We start from the raw sequence: 21,878 nt of genomic DNA, 5'->3' as shown, positions 1-21,878 counted from the left end.
CACCAGCCGGATTTAACTCCGTTCCCCACAACTCTCTGGGCCCGGCCATCAGCCAGATTTCACCCAGCAAAGAGTGCGCCCCTCTAAGCCACAGGCAGCCAGTTTCTCCAGGAGAATGCTGTGGGAAAGAGTGTCAAAGGCTTTACTAAAGTCCAGATAGACAACATCCACAGCCTTTCCCTCATCCACGAAGTGGGTCACCTTGTCACAGAAGGAGATCAGGTCAGTCAAATGGGACCTGCCTTTCATAAACCCATGCTGACTGGGCCCAATCACCTGGCATGGCTGGTATGTATATAAGGTCCCATCTGTGGAAGCTTATTTTGGCCTTACATGAACAAGCCACTGGAGATGGAGGATCCTGCTTTGCTCTTCTGGTCTGAGTCCGCTCACTGGCTTTGACTCTGGGGTACCCTGTGCTCTCCACAGGGAGACGGGGCATGAACCTGGCTGCCAGGTCCAAGAAAAACTGAGTGAATGGTTCATTCAGGCAGCTCGAAACCAGGACTGGTGTTATCTCACAGCAGGACTCGATGACTTCACGCAGGCAGACGCACTGGCCAGGCACTCCTCCAGGTCCCAGCAGCCACGGGGGCTCCCAGCCGCCAGCCCCATGGGCATTTCTGTCCTGCTGGCAGTGCCAGAGCCGGCTGTGCAGGGCAGGAGGGCAGAGAGAGCTGACCCCCAGCTGCCAGCTCAGTGTCACAGTGAGACCACCTGGCCGGGGCATGTTTAGAACTCAGAGGTCAGCAGGTACCACAGAGAAGGGCCAGGAACACCAGGCAGCCCTCCTGCAGCCGGCAACCACCGGTAAATCTTGTGTATGCTTCCACTTGCTGCTGTGAGCTGATGGACTCTGCTGTCCCTGCACTACCGCACTGTGCTCCTGGGTGTTGCTACAAGTAACCTGCACAGAAAGTGAGGTGCAGAATGTCCTGCAGTTGTCTTCAGTGGTTTACACCTATCCTAATCTAATTTTGCACCAGTGCAAACAACACAGTGCATGGCGCATCCAGGAACCAGCCCCATTCTGCTTTGTCACGTGGGCAGGGTGAGATTCCGGTGCCCTCAATTTTTTTGTTAATTTTATTTCCTTGCTTCTGTGCATTAGCGTTCTCTGTCAGGTGCTGGGGAGAAGTACACAGTCATTCAGGGATTTCACTTCCCAAGTAATGTCTTTTTTTTGGTGTCAGCCAGATACAGAAAATTGCAGCAGAAACAGGGTTTCATTACTCCTTGTTTAAGATGTTACTATTAATGGCAAGACTACTTCGCTGGCAAGAAAAGGAATACAACAGCTTAAGTGATTCTTACAGTTGATGGTCTTCCAGGACAGCAAGTATCACCTGCTACAGGTGACATCTGGCACTGAGCTGTGCTAGCAGAGAGGAATGGCACAGATAGGACAGGCACTGATCACCGAGTTGATGTGCCTCCAGCCTTTTGTGTGCACGGCTGCTCACAGCGGGGAAATACTTGTATTAAAGGATTTACTAGAATCCCACAAGTTGACAGAACAAGGATAAACACAGGTAAAATGCTCCATACTTCAAAGAAACTCTTAAACAAAGGGATGTGTAAAGCAATGTGGGGGGTGTTTTGTTTGCAACCTGCAGCAGGTTGCCAAGCTGTGCCACAACAAGGTTTCTCTAACCTGGAAGAGAAACTGAGGATTCTATAGACAAGCTGTGAAGCAAACACATAGTCTCAGTTTTACTAGTGAAAAACACACAGAAATGGTGCATTTGGGAAGTTGGGATGCAGTAGGCAAAGCAGCTGAACTGCACCCTTGGCTCCCAGGCTAGAACCAAACCACAGAGAAATCCCAGTGCAGGGAAAAGGAGACCTATGTCAGGTGAACTCCTGGTGTGCGAGCTTTCACTGTATAATTTTATAATTAAAAAAAAATTTCATCTTTTGGTGCAATAAATTCTAGAAACATTTACTGTCCACTTCAGCTGTAAAGATATTACAGGTAACAACAATTTGCCAGGCTTAAAGAGTCAATTTTGGTTTTAGGGCAGTAAAAGCCCTTAACTCGCTGCAGGCAGACCACATGATAGGAAACCTCAATTCATTCAGCCACGCCAGAGGAGTTTCCACCGCGCCTGGCGCCCCTGGCAGCACGTCCCTACCACAGCCACGGCTCCCGCAGGGATGGGGGAGCTGCTGCAGCTCTAAAGACTCTTCAATGAAACAGGCTAAGTTACATCTAAATGTGCAGACAGCTCAGGGCATAAATACACAGAAAATGACTGAGACTGTTGCTTTGTGCCTAATGGTATCACTGAATACAGTGCTGAATACATTGCTGAATATGCACTGATATTTTTTCCTGTGGTTGTTTCAGTGAGACTGATACAATGCACAGACATTTTTCTGACCCAGAGCGATTTAATGAAACAAGGTATTACAATCCCATGGTCCAACGCCATTCAGCAGACTTGCCTGGCTTTTAGTTTGATTTTAACCAGAATCTGAGAAAACACCAGCCCATGCTAATTCATTTCTGTTGCCCTCACCAGATGTACTGAGCTGCATGCAGTCAGCACGAGGAGGAGACACCAACCTCTTCAGAGCAGAGTTGTCCCACCAGCGGCACCTGTGCAGCAACGGCACAGCCCCAAAAACACAGTTACAGCTGGCCATTGTAGGCATTTATAACCGCTTCCAGTGATGCTTCCTAAAGGAGCCTGAAGTCTTTGCCAGGTGTCTGTTAATTTTCCTTCAGGATTTCAGCCCCTGACTGTATGAGGACGTGGTCAATAAGCAGAGGATTGCTGTGGCAAGGAGCAGTGCAGAGTGCTCAGCCCTGTTCGCACCCTCCCCGACACCCACCGAGCTCCAGCTGTGGTAGCAGCTGTGCCCAGCAAGCAGGCTCATCTCGCAGCTGCAAACCATTGCCCACATACCCTTTAACCGCCAAAAACTTCAGTTTACTGCGTCTTATTAAGCCGTTGACAGTGCCAGCCCAACAGTGAGCATCTGCCACAGACATCCCCACCTTCTTCCTCCTTGTCTTCACCCCACAGCGAGCCACTGAGAGGAGCCAACTTTTCAGAAAATCAAGTGGGGCCCTCTTACTTAAAAAATAAACAGTTTACTGTTGCTGAGAAAAGCGGCATGTCTCTGCCCCACAGCTCTGGTGCTCACATGAGCTCTGAGATGCAACTCCAAAGCTGGCCTTGCTTTAGGAAAGGAGTTGGGCCATGCAACCTCCAGAGATCCCTTTTGACCTGAATTCTTTTGTGATCTGAACTCAGGGTTAATCGTTTCAACTCACTAATGGAACAGAAAACTAATCAACAAAAGTTTTTTGGTGGTTGGACTTCTTGTTTTGGGTCATACAGACATCCAGTACAAGCAGAGACAGGGAGGAATGGGCTGGCTCCTTGTTGGGCTGGCTGGCACAGGATCATTTTGGCTGCAGTGAGAAACATCACCCTAAAGATGAAGGATCAAATGGTGCTGAGCTTAGAGCCAAAGAAAAGACGGGCACTACTTACTGAGTTATTAATCACTGAAGGATTAGTTTAAACAAGTGTTCTGGGCTTTCTGCAAAACCAAACTTGACAGAGAATTCAGGACTTGAGGCTCTATTTCCTAATGTTAAAACATCCCTCGCCAGTTGACACATGGCACCGGGAGCACCTGCAGCTGCCCACCACACTGTGACTCAAACGATTATTTACAGAAGACCCTGTAAAGTGGCTGTCCACACTTTGAGGGTTAGCCAACACTAGAAAGCAGCATTTGTCAGTCATCAGCTTATCTCAGGTTTGTCAAAGCTTGAAGACAAAATGATGTCCTTAATAAAGCCAAAATATGTAGGCAAATATGGAACAGGAGTTGAAGATGGAGAACGTTTCCTAGTTTTCCCTCCGATACACCAGCTATTTAACAGTCTGCATTTACTAACAGCTGCTGGACCACAAAACCCAAAATTTTCATTTTACATGCTAAGGGCTACTGTACTCTCAGATGCAGCTGTAGCTCAATATCCTTTCTCTCTAAAGATATCAGTAATGACTGTTACAGTGACCCCAAACACAGGGGGTGCTTTCGGAGAAGACTGAACACACCATTCACACCTATTTTAAAGCACCTATGAGGAATGCCCTGTAGACCACCTGTCCAGTGGTTCTTTGGTGCTCCAGCTGCCCCTTGTCCCATCTTCAGCACTGCATGGTCAGAAACATGACTCAAAGATGTGGGTTAGAGAGACACATTTAAGATAAGCAAATTTGCCAGCAAACAGAAATCTTGTTGAGGTCTGGCTGAATCCCTCCCTGGATGCGGCAGTTCAAACCCAGGCATCATGAAGGCTGGAGTTGGACAGGAGCTGGACAGAGCTCAGTGCCTGTCCAAGAGTAAGATATGAAAGCTTCAAACCTCTGAGACTCCTTCCAAAGCACAGACCATCATCACTGGCCACCACGAGCATGACTGGGATATAAATACAGGCTCTGGGAAGGCTCAAGACTTGGTATGTCCTGAGCTGTGAGCAGGCTGGGCAGACAAAACACAGGAGAAAAGGACAGAGTATGGGTGGGAGACAGGGGCTCCTTGCAAGGACAGGGCGTAAGAACAATCCTCCAAATCCTGGAATTTAAAAGTAATAATACAATTAATCTGATAATTCAGTATTTCCTGCAGGGATTCCTGCTCTCCAGCCTAAAACATCTGCTTGAGCTAAGGCTGAAAGATCAGAGAATGTATCCAGTATGGTAATACAGCGATAGGATCCAACTGCTGCATGGTTTGGCATGTTCTAGTAGTTCTCATGATCAGTTAACTCCCAAAGATGCATTCTCTTTTTACACAAGATTTGCTTAGTTTCAGCTTTCGACTACTGAAGCTTTCTGTTGCCTTCGCTGGAAGCCATGAGGTGCTTTATTCACTGATCTCCTTCCCGACCTTACTGGCCAGTGGCTACATGGCAGCATGTACAAAAATGCAAACCCACAGCCCCTAAAACTGCCTCTGTCCTGCTCATCCCAACTATTAGGTTTGCATTTTAACGTTTGTTTCTGGGCAGGACATTCATAGGCACATGAAGAAGAGCGGTTACTTAAAACTAAACATAAAGCTTGGATGAGCTCTGTGCGCTGCAGATGTCACTGTACATCCTACTAGCACAAGCTGTGGCATTTTTATGGTTGTTCTATTTACAAAAATAAAACAACTAAATGACAGAAGTCTCAAGAGTCACAGTGATACCAGCAACCGCTATTTGCTTTTATACAAGTCTTACATTTACAGCTCTCAAGGCAGCATTCCTGTGTGCCCTAAACCATACTGGTAATTACACTCAGCACTTTCCACAGGCAGTGCAGCCAGGGATCTTAAAAACCTTCCCAGGCATTCACCGCGCTGCACAACACATCTTGGAGATGCTGGGCTTCACGCTGACAGCCAGAGCTTTAGTGACTCGCCTGAAGCGCCAGACCAGTAACAGTACTGCCCCGAGTGTCCTACCTCTAATTTTAACCACATACGGATACATGAAGCAGAACAAGCGAAGTCTGCAGTTGGCACAATTGGAGCTGAAGACCAGAAAAACCCTATTCTGGTCCTGTTTACACGAATCAAACACCAGAGCTCACAACCCAAAGAGACTTCTCCATCACCAAGGCCACCCTTCTGTGCATCACTGTCCACCCCATTCATCCAGTCATTTGCTAAACCCAAGTAACTAATTTTACCCAAGCACAAAGAGCATCTGGTTAAAACATTTTCCAAACCAAAACTGAAGTTTTATCTAATATCACGGCCCCCAAGAGGAATCTGACCTTGGGCAGTATCAATGCATCTTCTGTAACAGAAACCTGGCCTTGTGGACGTGGAAGGGTCTGGACTGGTCAGCGACCATGTGGTTGTATGTGATACAGCCTACCTGCCCTTCCATGAAGTCTTTGAGATCCTCACCAAACACTTTTATAAAAACTGTAGAGCCATGGGATGAGAGGAAAGGTTTCTATAGGGATAAATCAAGGGTTAGAGGAGGTAAGAGAAAACAGTCATTCTTGTGGAGGACACAGGGATCGGCATTGCACAGCATATTCATACCTGGTGAGGGGATAAGCGTGGTGAGAAAGTTTTCTAATGATTCACACTTCTCAGGGCAAACAGGATGGTGGCAGCCTGTGAGCAGCTCCAGAGAGAAGCTAGGAGATGAGTTTCAGAGCAAAAAACAGCAGGTGATCCTCACGCCGATAAATATAAAGCAATGAGTGTGGAGAAAACCACTCCTACCTTCAGATGCAAAATGATGGGCTCTGAGCTGCCTGGTGCTCCTTCAGGAGAGAGAACTTGGGCTGTAACATTCACTGCACAAGAACATCATCACAAAGCACTGCAGTGGCCAGAAAGAGCCAGGGAAAGAGACTGTGCTTTGGAAAAACGAGAGATCACGACATTGGATGTCACGTTAAAAACAACCCAAATAGAAATCCTCATTACGCTGGTTAAACATCAAACAAAAAGCCCCCAAACCTGCAGCCAGTCTCTGGAGTCTTGTTTCCACAGAGTTGCAGCCTCTCCAGCTCTGCCTTGCCCTGCTGCATGCCGAGAGTCACCCCAAGTCTGCCCTTCACTGATTCTATTAAGAAAACTCTTTGATCAGATTGAATATTTTTAAGGTTCCTTCACACTGGTTTGGCTCTTCTGCTTAGCATACAATGCAAAATATCTTTTAATGTTTTTAACTGTTTTCCAGCATAATTTCAAAGTCAGTAACTCTTATGATTACTTAGCAGTTATTGAAGCTATTTAGAGTATAAACAGATATAATAGTATGCAGATACTCCTCAGTGCAGGGGTAAAGTGGTCTGAGCTCCTGCACAATAAGTGTTAGGGGTGTGGAACACAATAGACTTATTCATCAAAACGCCCTGGGGGTCAGCACAGTCCCCATTCTGCTGATGGCAAAATAAACAGAGATAAGTGACTGGCTCATGATCAGAGACAAAGACAGTGACAGTGCTGTGAAGAGCAAGGATGCCCAAATCATTGTCCTCAGCAAAAGTCATTTTCAGCTTAGTGCTGACCACACAGATTTACCTAGTCCCAAAACCCAGGTCTTAATTTCTCCCCCATATAGGAAAAAAATCAACTGCTTTGTATCCACTGGGTAGCATTATAAAATGAATGGGTAAACTGAGTTACGCATCTTTTTTATAAAATACCACAAAGGCTCGCATTCGGGTAAAGGAAAACAGCATCGTGTCTGTCACCACTGGAGAAGCCAAGCAAGCTTCTCCCCAAATAGCAGCTCATAAGCCCCTCATCTCTCAGCACGTTTGCTGTGGTACATCTGTAAAACCAGCCATAAGTGTTTCATGCTGCCAATTATATGGCTGGAGCTTGGAGGAGCAGCACATTCCTGCTCCTCCAGCCCCTCTTTTCCCTGCCGTTCCCTCGTCCAGCTCCCAGAAGGCAAATCAAAGGAGCAGAAAGACCATGCTGGGAACAGACCTGGCACTGGCATTAACGCCACAGAGAAAAATGGCAGTTTTGCACAGTGGAGCTGGTTCGAGGGATTTAGCGTGTGCAGGAAGTCCTCAACAGAATTACAGCCCATACTGCAACAGCACTTCTATTTATTCGATGCAGAGTATCCTCACCACCCTCAGAGAAATACTCACTGGTATGAGCCAGTGTCCAGCAATCTTTGCAGCCTATTTTAATAAAGCTGGTGGCCTTGGCTTGCACTTTCTGCCAGCATTGTTTATTTCTCCAGTGCTCAGACAACTTAACGCTGAGTCCAGAAGCTGGAAGGCCAGTTAGATGCTCCTTTGCAGGTACAACCAAGAACACAGGGGCTACCAGCTCCCCCAGCCTGGAGCACAGCTCCTGTTCCCTAGCCCAGCTACCAGGTCGGACAACAAGGAGCTGCGATGAGCCTACCAGGACATATGGTTCTGTGGCGGTTTGACCTTGGCTAAATGTCAGGTACCCACCAAGTCGCTCTGTCACTTCCCCCCCTTTCTCCTTGTTTTCTCAACAGGGCAAAGAGGGGAAAGAAAATAAGATAGACCAACCCTTGTGGGTAAAACAAAAGCAGTTTTAATATAAGCAAAGTGAAGCAAAGGTCCGCGCGCAGAAGCAAAAACAGAAAACAGATTTCTTCTCTACTTGCCATGGAGAGGCGCTGTGGGGCCTTCTCAGGATCGGGGCTCCCATATGCGGGGTGGTTGCCTCAGAGGACCAAGGGTGACCCCACCCCCTTCCTCCTTTCTCCCAGCTTTATACTGAGCAGACGTCACAAGGTCTGGAATATCCCTTTGGTCGGTTTGGGTCAGCTGTCCTGGCTGTGTCCCCTCCCGAGATCTTGCCCACCCCGTCCCACTGGGGGGAAATGTCGGAAGGAGCCTTGGTGCTGTGTGAGCACTGCTCAGCAGCAGCCACCACACCAGGGTGCTGCCAACACCCTGCAGCTCCCAGCATAAACCACAGCACCGTGAGGGCTGCTATAGGGGAAAACCAATCCCAACTCAGTCAGACACAGTACAGGTTCAAATGCAGAAAACAAGTAAATGCCAAATTTGTCTATAATCACCCTCCTCAGCAGTTCTCCTCCCATCCCCATCCCACTACCTCTGCAACGCACCCTGGGTTCTTGCTTGCTATGATCCCCCTATTAGTCTCATCTTCTCCAGTCCACTGCAAAAATAAAGCTGTTGTAACAGCTGTTGTTTGAATCAGCTGTGAAGCAGCTATGGAATTAAAACAGAAGAATTCTGAACTACAAAAAAGAAATGAAAACTGAGCTGGGCAGCTCCAGCGTGAGAGACACATCATCAGAGTTGAAACTCAAGCTCCTGACTGAGGGGATGCACTAGTGGGTAAAAGAAGACACAGAGCAACCAGGGAGCTCCAAGAGAAATGGCAATGCCAATATTTATTGGCAAAGTCAGAACAAAATCAAGTAAAAAAATCTGAGCTTCAATACTTAATTACCCCAAAGCTAGGCTGAGATCATCTCCTGCATGACAGTGCCCACAGCCACATGGTGAGTATTCCAGCAGCAACTGCAGGAGCCCACCTGTGAGGCCCTGAAGCAGTTCAGTAGACAGTACAAAGATGAGCAGAACTGGCACCTTTGGTCCTGACACAGTCACCAACAATGTAAATAAACTCATCTCCACACCTCAGGAAAACCATCGTACTGCAGCTCTTCAAGCTCAGTGCTTCAGGAGAGGCCATCAGCAGAGCATGTATCCACTGAGGGATGACCCACACGTCTGGTCCACATAGCAGTTCTCAAGAAAATCCCAGAGCCATGGTCTTAAGAAGCAACCAACCTGCCGACTAGGTAAGACTTCAACATGTGCAAGCGTGCCGAAGCCAACCTGAACCACACCTGCAGCAGGACAGAGGTCACTTAGTTTCTTCACAGATTTACAGCCCACGGGCAGTTTGCAAGGCATGGCTATATGGCTATTTATACCCAACTAGCTCAAGGACATTCAGTAAAAATATGTAGCATGAGAGGCCACCACGGCGAATCTACTAACTGATCACATCTTCTGTCCCCGGGAGTTAATTACCAGTGGGTTTCCAAAACCCCATGTTGAGAATGGTTTTGTACTCTTGCAGTATTCAGGCTATTCAGGACTGTTCCTGAGGTTTCTGCATGTTCTGATCTTTTCTGAAGCTCTTTTTTTAGCTTTGGCTTCCTGGTTAAATATTAGCAGAAAACCTTCAACATACCAGTTCACAAAGAACAAGGAGACTGCTAGGTGGGTGCGGTTTATTCCACATTTTGTTCTTTTTTAAAGCTGTTCAGAAGCTATAAAAATACCAAAGATCAAGAGGAGAACCATGACAAGTCACAGTGTCCAGTTTTTGTAACAAGTGGAGCTGTATATTCAGTACAAAGTTCCTAGATTCAATAAAAATGCACTCCACGGCAACATATACCTAGTGGCCAAAGCCAGGGTCAGAGCTGGACTCAAGAGCATTTGCTTCCCCTCTCCAAAAAATGGGGAGGGAACAAAAAAAAAAAAAAAAGAAGAAACTACCCAGCAGGTCATGAGAAGATGATGTAATGTTCTTGCTCCCATAGAGTTACTGTGAAAAATCCCACCAAAATGGTCCCATTTCTCCCATATGCGCTTCGATCACCACCATCCCATTAACCATGTGAAGCCTTTACAGACCTCTGTGAGAACAGTCTGGTCGATCATTCTGGTTCTTCTGGCACTTGCACGCCTCAGAAGCCACATCCCTACAAGGGACCAAGCTCCTGTCACCAACGGCTGGCATGTGTGTGCTGGTGACAGGCAGAAACTAGGCGTGGAGCCCTAAATCCTTGATGCAAAGCTTCTTAGTATTAAGTGTTTAAACCACTTCAAGTACATGGGAAACCGCTCTCCTAAAGATATACAAACTGTTCCACTGGGCATACTTTAAGCTTATTTAACTCTGCTTCCAAACCTGGCTGCAGAGGATGGTGAGGCAGAGACACCAGCAGCTCAGAACATCGAGTCAGACACTTTCAGACCCCCAGAAATAAAAGCCTTGCACCGCTGCTCTCCCTTGAGTTTGTTCAATTCCATCCTGAAGGCACCCAGACCTTCAGCTACACAAGCACAGCGCTGCACCACGTCCCATCAGCTGAAGTGTTGTCACTGGTCAGAGATCTTGCAGAAATGGAGCAGCAACCCCAGCGCTGTTAATCCAAAGAGAGGAAGGTTTCAACAGCGAGGGGCCTGTAGAAGCATCCTGCCAAGACTCAGTAATGCCCTGAGATTATGAAACCCTCTTTTGGGCCAGGAAGCAGGATGGAAAAGGGAAGGAAACATCCTGAATACAACCCAGCCTTCCCAGGTTATGAAATATTTTAGAATAAAGCACATGAGGAAGAGTCAAGTTGGCACTGATATTAAAGACAGGCTGGGGGATGGTGGAAACTGCCTTTCCCAGGTCAGCTCCTCTTCTCAGAGGCTCTTGCCAGCCTCAAGATACCACACGGTAACATCAGGTCTCTGCCATGCCAGAAACACCATTCCCACAGAGCCACAGATCCAGTGTTTTCTGAGCTGTGGGCACCAGCAGCATCAAAGAGGGCTGGGAGAGCAGCACACCCTCCTGCAGCGAAGGGCTGCTCTTGTCCAAGCCCCTAGACCTCCAAAGGCAATACATATTCCAGGACAGACATCCGAAATGAGCCAGGATTACTGCTAAGTGCCTTGGCTCTATGCTCCAAACAGCTCAAGAGTTTTTTCTTGGGATCTTCCGATAGCAGTCTCAAAGGCAGCGACACCCAGGCACCATGGCTGCACGTGCGTTCGACTCGTGGATAAAAGAGAAGATGCTGAACTGCTTTGCATAATCTGCTGTTGGTACATAAGCTCCACCTGTGTGGTCCCAAATCCAGCGACCCCAACACAAATGTCACCCAGCTGGTGCATGAACTCCAAATCCCAGCTCAGTCTGAAGTGGCAGGAACTAGCATTTTTCCATCTCCTCCAAGCAGTAAAGCACAGGAGCTCACGTGCCAGCTACTCCTGATGAGGCTCTTCCACCCACCACCATGTTCTCGCCCCGAAGGAGGAAGAGAAGCCAAGCAACATCAAAAATAAAGAAAAGTCATAAAATGCACATTACCTTCACCCATGAGCAGAAAATCTACCATCTGATCATCATCTTCATTTGAAGACACCAAGGAGTTAACCAATAAATCACATGGCAGCAACGGTGGTGAGAGATGAAGAACTTTATAAACTTTCTACCCAGGGTGAGCATTTTGTGCCTCCCCGTTACGTGCCGGAGTTACCACTCCCAGTGCCCCCACAGAGCGGCCAGGCCCTGCCCCACGCTCCGGTCCCTTCAGCAAACGGGCAGACTGGGTAACGCATGCAACAGATGGCGAGTCCAGGAGTGGATGTGAGCTCCACTTGAACATATCCCCATGGTAACTATCGAAAACTATCAACTGCTGCTTGCTCTGCAAGCAGAGGGAAACACTCTCCAGGCAGCCAAGCCCAGGGAAAGGGAGCAGCGTGCTGAGAGCTCGCCAGCACACCTGGGCACAGGCAGACAAGGCACATGCCTGCTGTTGAACCACGCCAAGCACCAGGCTCTCCAGTGCCCTCCCTGCAGCTCCCCACCAGCCCCGCGCAGCGGCCGCAGGACGGGCTCTGCATTAGCAATCCCAGACCTGGCTGGGTGCGGGGCCTCTCCGCCAGCTGGGCTGGTGCCAAGGCAGCAAGTCCACTCCTCCAAATTCCAGCGCTGGGGCTGCTTCCAGCTCTGCCCACCCAGCCTTAACGCTTTCACTGCTGTCCCTCTCCCACGCACCGCACGGCATCACCCCTCTCTGTTATGAGGCATCCAGGAGGGCGGAAAAGGGTGAAACGAACCCACCAGGGAACTCCAGAGGAACCCGGCACATCGGCCCAAAGGGAGGAATGGCACAAGGGCCTTCTGAGTTACAGGCTCTGGTGGCCACACTTGTGACCGTGGGATGGGCATGTTGCTGCGGGCTGCAGGTGTGTCCCTCCACCCTTGCTTTTAAGATTACAGTATTCCCCTGCCCTCCAGCAGTGATGTAATAAACAGGGTCAAGTAGACCTAAGGGATGCTATTACAGTGGAAGAGATGTGTCTGTGGAGGTATGGATTAAATCTGGATTTCTCAGGACCTGGAAAATGAGCTGCTTCTTCAAGAGGCCAGGGAAGACCATCCCTGCCACAGCATCTTCCAGCAGCAGTACTGTTGGGATCATGCACAGAGCCACCAGCACTCAGCTCTAAGGACTCCGGGGGGTTCTGTAAACGTCTTCACTTTTTGAGGCAAATCACAGCTCAAGTTCCTGATATTGTAACATAAATCCCATAAAAGCGCGCGCATTTCTTTGAAATTTAAAGTTAATCTTTAAATGACTTCTACATGCTTTCTTGGGTAAAGACCCAGATCCTGCAGACAGTCTCAGATTCCTGCGCCCACAACCAACACGTATAGTCAGAAAGCCCTGATTCCGTCTGCTCAGTCTCTTTTTCCCAGCCTGTGTCCCTTTACTTGGGGTAGACAGACTCTTCGGTGCAATCACCTCCTCGGGTGAAGAGCTCTGAGCTGGAAGCTGCCTTGCAGAGGTACTTGAGAAGACCCCAGTTTGTATCCTCTTCCTCCAGGGGCTCACAGCTCTCCATACCACAAACCACTTCAAAAAGGAAAATAACTTCTCATGAATCCTCTTCCAAAGTGTTTCCCTGACTACAAAGAACTGAACTTTCCTCTAGTCTCTGACTGGTTGTGAAAACTCAAATTTCCCATGGATAAGAGAAGCAGACACATCTCCTCTTGACAAGACCATGCCTTGGCTGATGGGGGATTTCCCTCATCCAACCTCCCTGCTGAGGGCAGGTGGCCCCGGAAACTACAATCATTAACCAGCCTCTTATCTCTTTCTTCTTTCTTCTCAGTGATTTTTATCACAGTCTCATATTTCCTTCTTCAATTCGTTTTGCCCTGAATCTTAGCAGCAACACTTCCATTTGTGTGTGCATCTCTCGCTCTCCTTCTCCCCAGACATGATTTAAAGTAACTAAGCAACAATCCTCGTTCTTTAGGTCGATCCTAAATATTGATTTTCTGTACTGCTTATAATGGAGAGGGACTCTCCAAAGCAGCTTTACAAATGCACGCTCCACTTACGTCAGTGACCCGAGAGCAGGATTGGTTCTGTTCTGTTTAAGAGCCATGAAAGCTTGAGTTGCCCACAGACTTCCCAAGGAGCAGGAAGTTTAGAAAAAGTAAAATGCACGCAAAAAGTTTTTCAAGAGCTCTGTACCGGTTTGGCTGGGATAGAGTTTCTTTAATAATAGCTCCTACAGTGCTGTGTTTTGAATTTCTGACCAAACCAGCGTGGGGAACACACCCGTGTTTCAGCTGTGGCTGAGCCGGGCTTGCACACTTCAAGGTCTCTGCTTCTCTGGCCGCTCCGCCAGCGAGTGCCTGGGGGTGCACAGGGAGCTGGGAGGGGGCACAGCCGGGACAGCCGACCCCAACTGACCCCAGGGATGTCCCAGCTCAGCGAGAGAAGCTGGGGGAAGGAGGAGGAAGGGGGGGGACCATCGGAGCAATAGCGTTTGTCTTCCCAAGTCACCGTCACGCGTGATGGTGCCCGGCTGTCCTGGGGAGGGCCCAACGCCCGCCTGCGATGGGAAGTGGGGAGTGAATGCCCGGCTCGGCCTTGCACGTGCAGCTTTTGCTTTACCTATTCAGCTGTCTGTATCTCAACCCATGAGCTTTTGAACCCTTATCCTTCTGATTCTCTCCCCCATCCCACTGCAGGGGTGAGTGCCTGGGGGGCTCAGCTGCCCACCGGGGCTAACCCACAACAGCTGACCTACACGTTCCACTCCTCCAATCTCTGCTTTCCTCCCGGTTTGTATTTCTACCTAACACTGCCACAGTGCACAGACTTGTACACTCCTTATGTGCATCACAACTTAATCTAAACCTTGAAGCCCTCAGCTTGAAAATAGCTCCCTCCTGCACTGGATCTACTACATAACTCAAATGGAAAAGCACACAGGCCTGGCAGACGTGGATAATTCCTTCCTTACCCAACACACTTTCAGAGTCTTCTGTTGAAAAAAGCTACATCATTAGTGATATGCCACACTGTATTTTGGCCTCACTTTTGTGTGCTGCAATATATGAAGATAGGGAAACACCATTCTCCTCAGTTTCACCCTAATTCTGAAACTCTGACCCCACCATGCAATGGGAAATCTTTGCAGTAAATTTGGGTTCGACGCCCCACACAACCTTCATAAAACAACTGTTTTACATACACACGCTGTGACAGATAAATATTTATCACTGAATAGTTCTCTAGGATGACTGCTTGGCTCAGTAAGAACGGACATGCAAACAGCTCTTCCAGAAACAGCCAAAGAGAGCTGATTTCTAAAACTCTGAAGTGAACCCACAAGTCATGAGCACCTCCTGTGCAAGGTAACGGGAGAAACACTAACACAGTCTGCCCTTCAAGCAGAGGTCAAAGCTGCCATCCAGCACTGCCCTTATATTCCTAAAAACCCGGGATATGCGCAAAAGAACACATGTGTAAGAGGCATGAACAGACCTATGAGACGCTGTACACTACACGTGAGGAGTGAGTGGAGATTCCTGGCCAAGAGAGAACCCCAGAGTGCCCCGCTGCCGTGGGTGGGAAGCCGGAGGAGGCTGGCTGCACACCCACAGAAACCCCCCTCTCTTTGGGATGGCCACGGGACCTGCCCTCCCCGAGTGCCGCTGAGCTGGCGTGGAGAAGCTGAGGACGCACAGGACGAGATCTGCCGCGTGTGTTCTGTGAGCCCAGCAGAGCCAACCTCCAACCCCAGCCCGCAGGCTGACGCCGAGCAGAGAGGATCAGGACCGACGCGTGCGTAGGCACCCCGGGAGCTCCATTTCCCCTGCGGCGCATGTTTATTTGAACCCCCCAGCTCCAAGCTGTGCGGCATCGAGAGAGGAGCTCCAGGAGACGCCCGGGAGCCCGCAGCCATCTGGCCGCCGGCTGTGGCGGAGCTCTCCCAGCAGGCCACCGCAGCACATCCTGACAGCGATGTAATTACCAACCTGGCGCGCAGAGAGCTGTTCCTCCTCGCCGTTTGACCTCCCTTTCCTCCCTTCACACAGACACGTGCACTCCTGAAAGCTCCCCTCGGTGTGGCTGGCTGGAACCCAGCTCCACCAGCACCCTGCCTCGTCACTCCAGCTAAGCAAACACTGGTGGGAGTGGGAGGCCCCAGAGCCAGAGAGGGGATGTGCCTGGGAGAAGCCCTGCACTCCTCCACCTCTGCTGGCAGCCAGCAGAAGGGACAGATTAGAGCTGAATTAAGTTACCAGCATTAAACAAACATGCCTGGCCTCTTTGAAGTTCTGCTCCCCTTGAACATGAGCTCATTTCTCTCAGCCCCAGGAAGCTGTCAGTCTCAATGGAGTTAACTCTTCAAAAGACTTCTCAGCTCCCCCAAGCACCTCACCCTGCCAGAACCCATCAGTTTAGGGCAAGACGGCCAGTCCAGCACATGTCCTGTGTGTTGCCCCCATCTTCCTGATTTAAGGGGAATTCCCACCAAGAAAGTGAACGGCCCGACTCCACCACGTGGTCCTGCAGGTTCCAGGCTGGCACACAGGGAAGCTTTACTGGAGCTGAAGGAAAAGGGGATCCGTCTGCAGTGAACCATCCTCCAACCCTGCCAAGAGCAGCACTCTCAGGTCCTGGGAGGACTGTGCTCAGCCCTTCTCCAAGGCAGGGCTGAGAAGTAAAGGAACAAGGAAGGAATTTAATTACAGACAAGGAAAGCTCCCAGCGCTCCCTTCTTTTGGTTTAATCCCACAAAGTGGAAATTAGAAAGTCTGGGGCAGGAAAGGGAGGGGGTAGCCGCAGAGAGGAAAGTAAAATACCACAAAGACAAGGCTGATCCCGACTCCACAGCATTTTTGCATGGCTCATGCAACCTCTGCCAATCCCTGCTTTTGCCACAGTACTTGAAAAGTAAAGAAAGCAGAGATCTGCCTGAGAGCAAAGGCTGCCTCTGCCTGGGAGTGGGGAGATGTGGCTTTCAGCGTTCACTATTTCTGTACATGAGCAGAAACTGCAGAGTCACTACTGACAGAGCCAGTGAGCCTGCCAAAGTAAGAGCAAACGGTTCTCAAAATGGCTCCAAGTCACCATGGTGTCACCCCCACGATGGGGCATTATTTCTGGATGCTCTGCTCTCTCACAGCTTCAGCCCCTGGCACAGGGAGGCTGAAGAGGAACAGAGCTGCCTGCGTCGGATGACATGGGTCAGACAGAGGTTCCCACTTCACCTGGAAAGGCGGCTTCCACCTTGCTCCTGAAACCTTCCACCCTCGGTTCACTGCCAGGAAAGCTCCCACCCAACACAAACATGTCTTTAGTCACTTGTGCAGTGCCCGAGAAACATCTTGGAGATGCTGAGCAAGAGCCCCTGACTCCAGGGCACCACTGGTGGGGTCAGCCACCGGCCAGGAGGTCCCCAGCAGCTCTGCAGAACCTGCAGGGCAGCAGCAGGCAGGACTCAAACAAACAGCAGGAAGCGAGGGAGAGGCTGGGAACATCAAGGCCAAATGCAGAAATCCAAGATAAACAGTGAGAGTGCCTTTCCGTTCCCAACCATAAACCATCTCCACCGAGGGGAGCCCACAGCTTGGCTTGCCCACAGGCTGTGCGAGGTGACCTAAGGCAGCTCAGCCCAACGCCAGCCTTGTAGAACGCAGGGCAGAATTGGCTCACATCAAGAGACAGCAGGAAAGCCCCAGCCTGATGGGGCAGCGCAAGCTGACCCTGGATTTTCAAGAGGAACAGTCTGATCAGAGAAATGCTTTCCTAAGTAATCCTTCAGCTCCGGTAGAGAGGTTGCTCTCCTGTTTCTCATTTCATTGACAGGCATGTGTCAGACTTGCCAGCCAGCAAACGCCAGAGGGATGTGCATGGGGACAATGACAGTTCCCCTGGTCCTAAACACAACTGCAACGCTAGCAAGCTAGAGACACATCTGAAAATCTCAGCAGCCAAAGCTCAGATCTTTGCAAGGCAGCAAGTTCCCCAATACCATTCCTAACCAAGAATCACAGTTCTAGGAAACAAGGCAAGTACAACCTGATTCAGACCTGCTTTTTCCACGTCCACAGTAGAGATCACAGCATAAGGCAGAGCAAAATAACTGTCAGAAGTACAAGCAGGCACAGTTCTGCAACTTAATTGTTCTCATTATTCCCTTATATCCACAAATGGCCCAGTACCCCTGTGAAAAAGTCCACAAGAATGTGTGTTCCAAAGACGCAGGAAAGACTCCAAGGAAATTCCTGAAGAGGAGCAGTGTCGTACAACATCACCATCCCTCCAGCACCATCATCCTGCCCATCTTTACAGATGGCTGTTCCTCAGCACCTCGACGCCAGGCTATCACACTGCTCACAGGTATGATTGTACCTTTACCATGCACGAAGCAGCATAAGAAAGCCAGACAGGGCACCCAGATGTCCTTGCTGCTAGCCTCTGCCTGCTTTGCTGCTCTTTGAGAGCTGAGTGGAGGAAGAAGACAGCTAAGCAACAACATGGGCCTTACCTTTTGTTCCAGGGGGCTGCAGATTATCTCCAGTCAGCGAGCACCAGCCTACGGGAAAGATGTCCCGGGAATCATATCGGCACCAGTAATCGAAGGCACCTCTCCAGCCATCAAATGTTATGAGGACCTCAGAACCTCTCACCTCCCCAATGGTGGCCGGGCAGATGAAGTGAGGGTTCTTCCTGTCCACTGCCTCCAGCTTCATACCTGTCTTGAAGAAGTTTTGGGATGGAGATGGTGGTTCCTATAAGGAGAAGTTGAAAATGTGCTCAAAGAGGATATGCCAGTGTCTCAGTAGACCAGGGCTGCCCCCTCCATCAGCAAACTCACCTCCATGAGCAGATGAAGAAGGGAGCTAGTGGGCTGGATCTGAACCCCACCTAGGTGTGCATACCTTGGCTTAGCTAAGCAACCATGTGCCCTTTAAGTCAAGAGGCAACTACGTCCACTGCTGACTGCTCTGCCACCACCCGGCTGCTGGACTAAACCCAGGCAGTGCTACTTCCACACTGCACACTGTCACAGCTCCATCATGCAACACAGGCAGAAAATAACACCCCAAAGAGAAGAGCCTCTGTAGGATACTCTCACCTTGTGATCTCAGAGCAGAAAAAACAGATATGACAGTCTCCCTCTATTATTCCCCCATCTTCAGCTTGGCTAGACATGTGAGAGATCCACTATCCATTCTTGTCTGGGGCTTGCTCCTCCTAGTCCTTTATACTTGGGATGCACTAAAGCCACACCAACCATCCCATACCACAGCATCTGCCTCTGGACTGGCTTGTCTCTCTCTGACTTCAGGGTGTGAGAACACAAAATATGAAATCATACTTGCAGTGCTACCTCACAGCAGCATTTGCACTCTTTACAAGCTCTGGTACATTAAAGAGAGAGGTGCTGACTTTAACATTCCTGACTTTGAGCAGCACCTGCAGCCCCAGAGAAAAACATGCACATCTCTCAAGCCCAAGACAGTTTTTTAGACTTCTGTCTGCACCCTGACAGCGCTGTGACACAGCCACAGAGGGCACAGGTCTGTCCTAGAGAGGCAGCACCGTGGCAAAGCTGGGCAAGGTTCATCTCCTCTGGGATCAGCACATCTCACACAAGGCACCAGCTGTGATTTTGGTGCTTTGCTGTAAAAGGGACATGCCAGAAGGATGTCTTCGCAAACAGTACAGTAAAATACCTTATGAAAAATCCGGACAGGAGCCATCTCTGCTCCATTCAGAGTCTTCAGAAGGAACATGGGCCAAGAGGAGGCATTCAGCCGAAAGCCTGCAGAGAAGGAAGCAGAGATGGAGACTGTAAGGCTGTGGGGACCACTGGGTCCAGCAGCACAAGCCTGCCCTGATGGGAACCTTGCAGCAGGCACATACTGTGATCCCACATCACCCTCCTCCTCATGCTGGAGAGTCAGCTTTGACCTTTTCCAGATACTCTGAATGCAAACCGTTATTGAAAAGAAACATCTGGAAACGGATGTTTGACTGCAATGTTCGCTTATCATAACAAAAGTCTGTACATCGACCATACAGGCAAAGCACTTCGTGCAGCACTAGTGCTGACAGCTTCAGTGATCCTACTACAGGGGAGACATGAATCAGCAAGTGCACACTCAGGCTATGAAATTTCTTCCTCAGTAGGGAATCTCAGCTTCTGGGTGGCCTCCTACACCTTTCAGAGTGAGCTGCAGGCAAGCTAATGGGAAGAAATAAAGAAGCTGTGACTTGGCTGGGAAAGAGACTTTACCATTACAGGAAAGGATGGCAGTTTTTGGCTCAACACTTTCTGTGAAAAAAAGTAGAGAAATAACAAGAAGGAGTTTATGGGAAGAAAAAAAAAAACAAAAACAAATTCACATGCTCTGAGTATATGATACTGGGTCTGACTGCACAACTGACAAAAGACTCCAGGTACCACAAAACACCATCCCTGCTAAACGTGCATCTTTCTGTACAGGCAGTTTCTGTCACTCAGCCGAACGCAGCATTGCACTTTCTGTATCTGTAGTGTTTTGAAGGTAACCCTGGGACTGGACCTAGACAGAGAGCATCTCATGATGATTAACACGGCAAAGCTTTGCCAGGGTTGAAATGCCAGAACACAACCAGCTCAGTACAGGCCACCCTACCAACTCTGTCAGAGCAGCTTGGAAACCAAACAAGCTAGCCACAGATCTCAGGGGAGGGGAGAGCTAAGCTCCCAGAGAGGAAAAGATAACCTTCTACCTGAATTATCTATATAAAGAAGGGGAGCAGCAGCAGATGTGTACACATGGAAAAAACTATAAGCAACACAGAAAATCCTCGCTGGGTTTTCTGGACCCTTGCACCCCGCAGGCAGAAAGGACAACTGCAGAACTAGCTATTTGTAACCTGTCTTTATGCTGGGTGCAAGAGAACCGCTCCTGTCTGGCCCAAGGTTAAGCAGGTGATACAGATCAGAGCTGGGCACACAGACTTCTTCCAGAGCATGAACCGTCTCCTTTGGCACAGTGAGACATGAGTTTTGCTCTGCAACTCGATTACACTTATTGCCATCTGCCGGCAAAGCCCAGGCAAGACACAGGAGGAACGGATCACTGCCATCTAGGAGAGGCACCCCACGCCCCCTGGGCACGCCGCAGCACTGCTGTGAGCTGCACCTTGGGACCAAGGTTTCAAAGCGATGTCTGCAAACGGACAGCAGCATGTGTGAAAGTAACATAAAAAATGGCCGCTTTAACGTTAATAGCTGCAGCAGGTTCTGCCTGTAGCAATTATGAAAGGAAAGGGTATAATTAGACCTGCATATAGACAGCTTCGTGTGGTGTGATGTGCCAAAACGTGCACCTGCTGATGTTTCTACCTTCTTCAGAAAGGTCAGTCCCAAGTGTCCCATTGCAATTTAGACTGTTCTTCCACCAAAGCTCACAAATGGTGCTCCAGGAGAAAACACAAATAAAAATATTCCTAACTCAAGGTATCCTCTTGAAGGTTTCTTGCATCACTATAGATTGGCTTGACATTATTTGGGGATATGCTAATTGAGAGAGAGATTTATGAAGACACTTCAAAAATAATAGGCACCAAAATGTAAAAGAAGGTTAACCTTGCTGCTTAATCAGGAAAGAACCAGCAAGTCAGCTCATCATTCGGCCAGTGGAAAAAAAAAAAAAGAAAAAAGTGTGTTAGTGTATTTAACCTAAGACAAGGCTGGAAGAAGTGTCTGACTGTCCAGGTTATTTATAAAGCTGCGGCCAAGTAAAATTAAATAAATAAACAAATGAAATATCACAGGTATCCCTTCACATGAGACAGGACTTTAATCACTGGGAGCCTTTTCAGACACTGTTTCCCCGTCAGATGGTCTCCAGCTAACCTGCCATTGCCCCAAAGACACTCAGGCACAAATACACTTAGACAGCATGAATGAAAATTTACATGCTTTTGAATTCACAGTGTCAGGATTAGCGATGATACAGCAGATGCCTCAGCCCCAATTGGTTTCTTGGTTATTCTCTACATCAAGTTTTACAGATCCCCAGCAAAGCAGCTTCACGCAGACACCAGTACTGTGCTGGGCTCAAAGGGGGAGCGGAGGGGAGAGCCCTGATGGATGGCAGCCGTTCCATGGCAAGCACACCTTGGAGATGACAGCACTTGCAAGCAGAAGCCTGAAGCAGTGGAATGGCCAGAGCTATGTGCCAGCACTGTCTGTGTGACTGTGTGGTGTCTCCTAGAAAAAAAATCAACTGGATTGATTCTGTCCTTATACAGG

At 49.0% G+C, this 21,878-nt stretch overlaps 1 protein-coding gene across 7 annotated transcripts in view; it reads right to left on the bottom strand.

Moving 5' to 3' along the window:
- The window catches only part of SCMH1 (Scm polycomb group protein homolog 1), a 75,516-nt gene that overhangs the window by 23,109 nt on the left and 30,529 nt on the right, over positions 1-21,878 (bottom strand). For all 7 annotated transcript variants that reach the window (XM_074925919.1, XM_074925918.1, XM_074925922.1 and 4 more), the window contains 2 exons: positions 19,306-19,394; positions 18,114-18,357 (listed from right to left, as the gene is read on the bottom strand). In XM_074925919.1, coding sequence (XP_074782020.1) covers positions 18,114-18,357; positions 19,306-19,394 — 333 coding nt within the window. The remainder of the gene's footprint in view (positions 1-18,113; positions 18,358-19,305; positions 19,395-21,878) is intronic.

The sequence above is a fragment of the Athene noctua genome, chromosome 24 (genome assembly GCF_965140245.1).
Source record: "Athene noctua chromosome 24, bAthNoc1.hap1.1, whole genome shotgun sequence".
In the NCBI taxonomy this organism is placed as follows: domain Eukaryota; kingdom Metazoa; phylum Chordata; class Aves; order Strigiformes; family Strigidae; genus Athene; species Athene noctua.
Note: the sequence above shows the minus strand (reverse complement) of the source record. Positions and strands in the feature narration are given on the sequence as shown.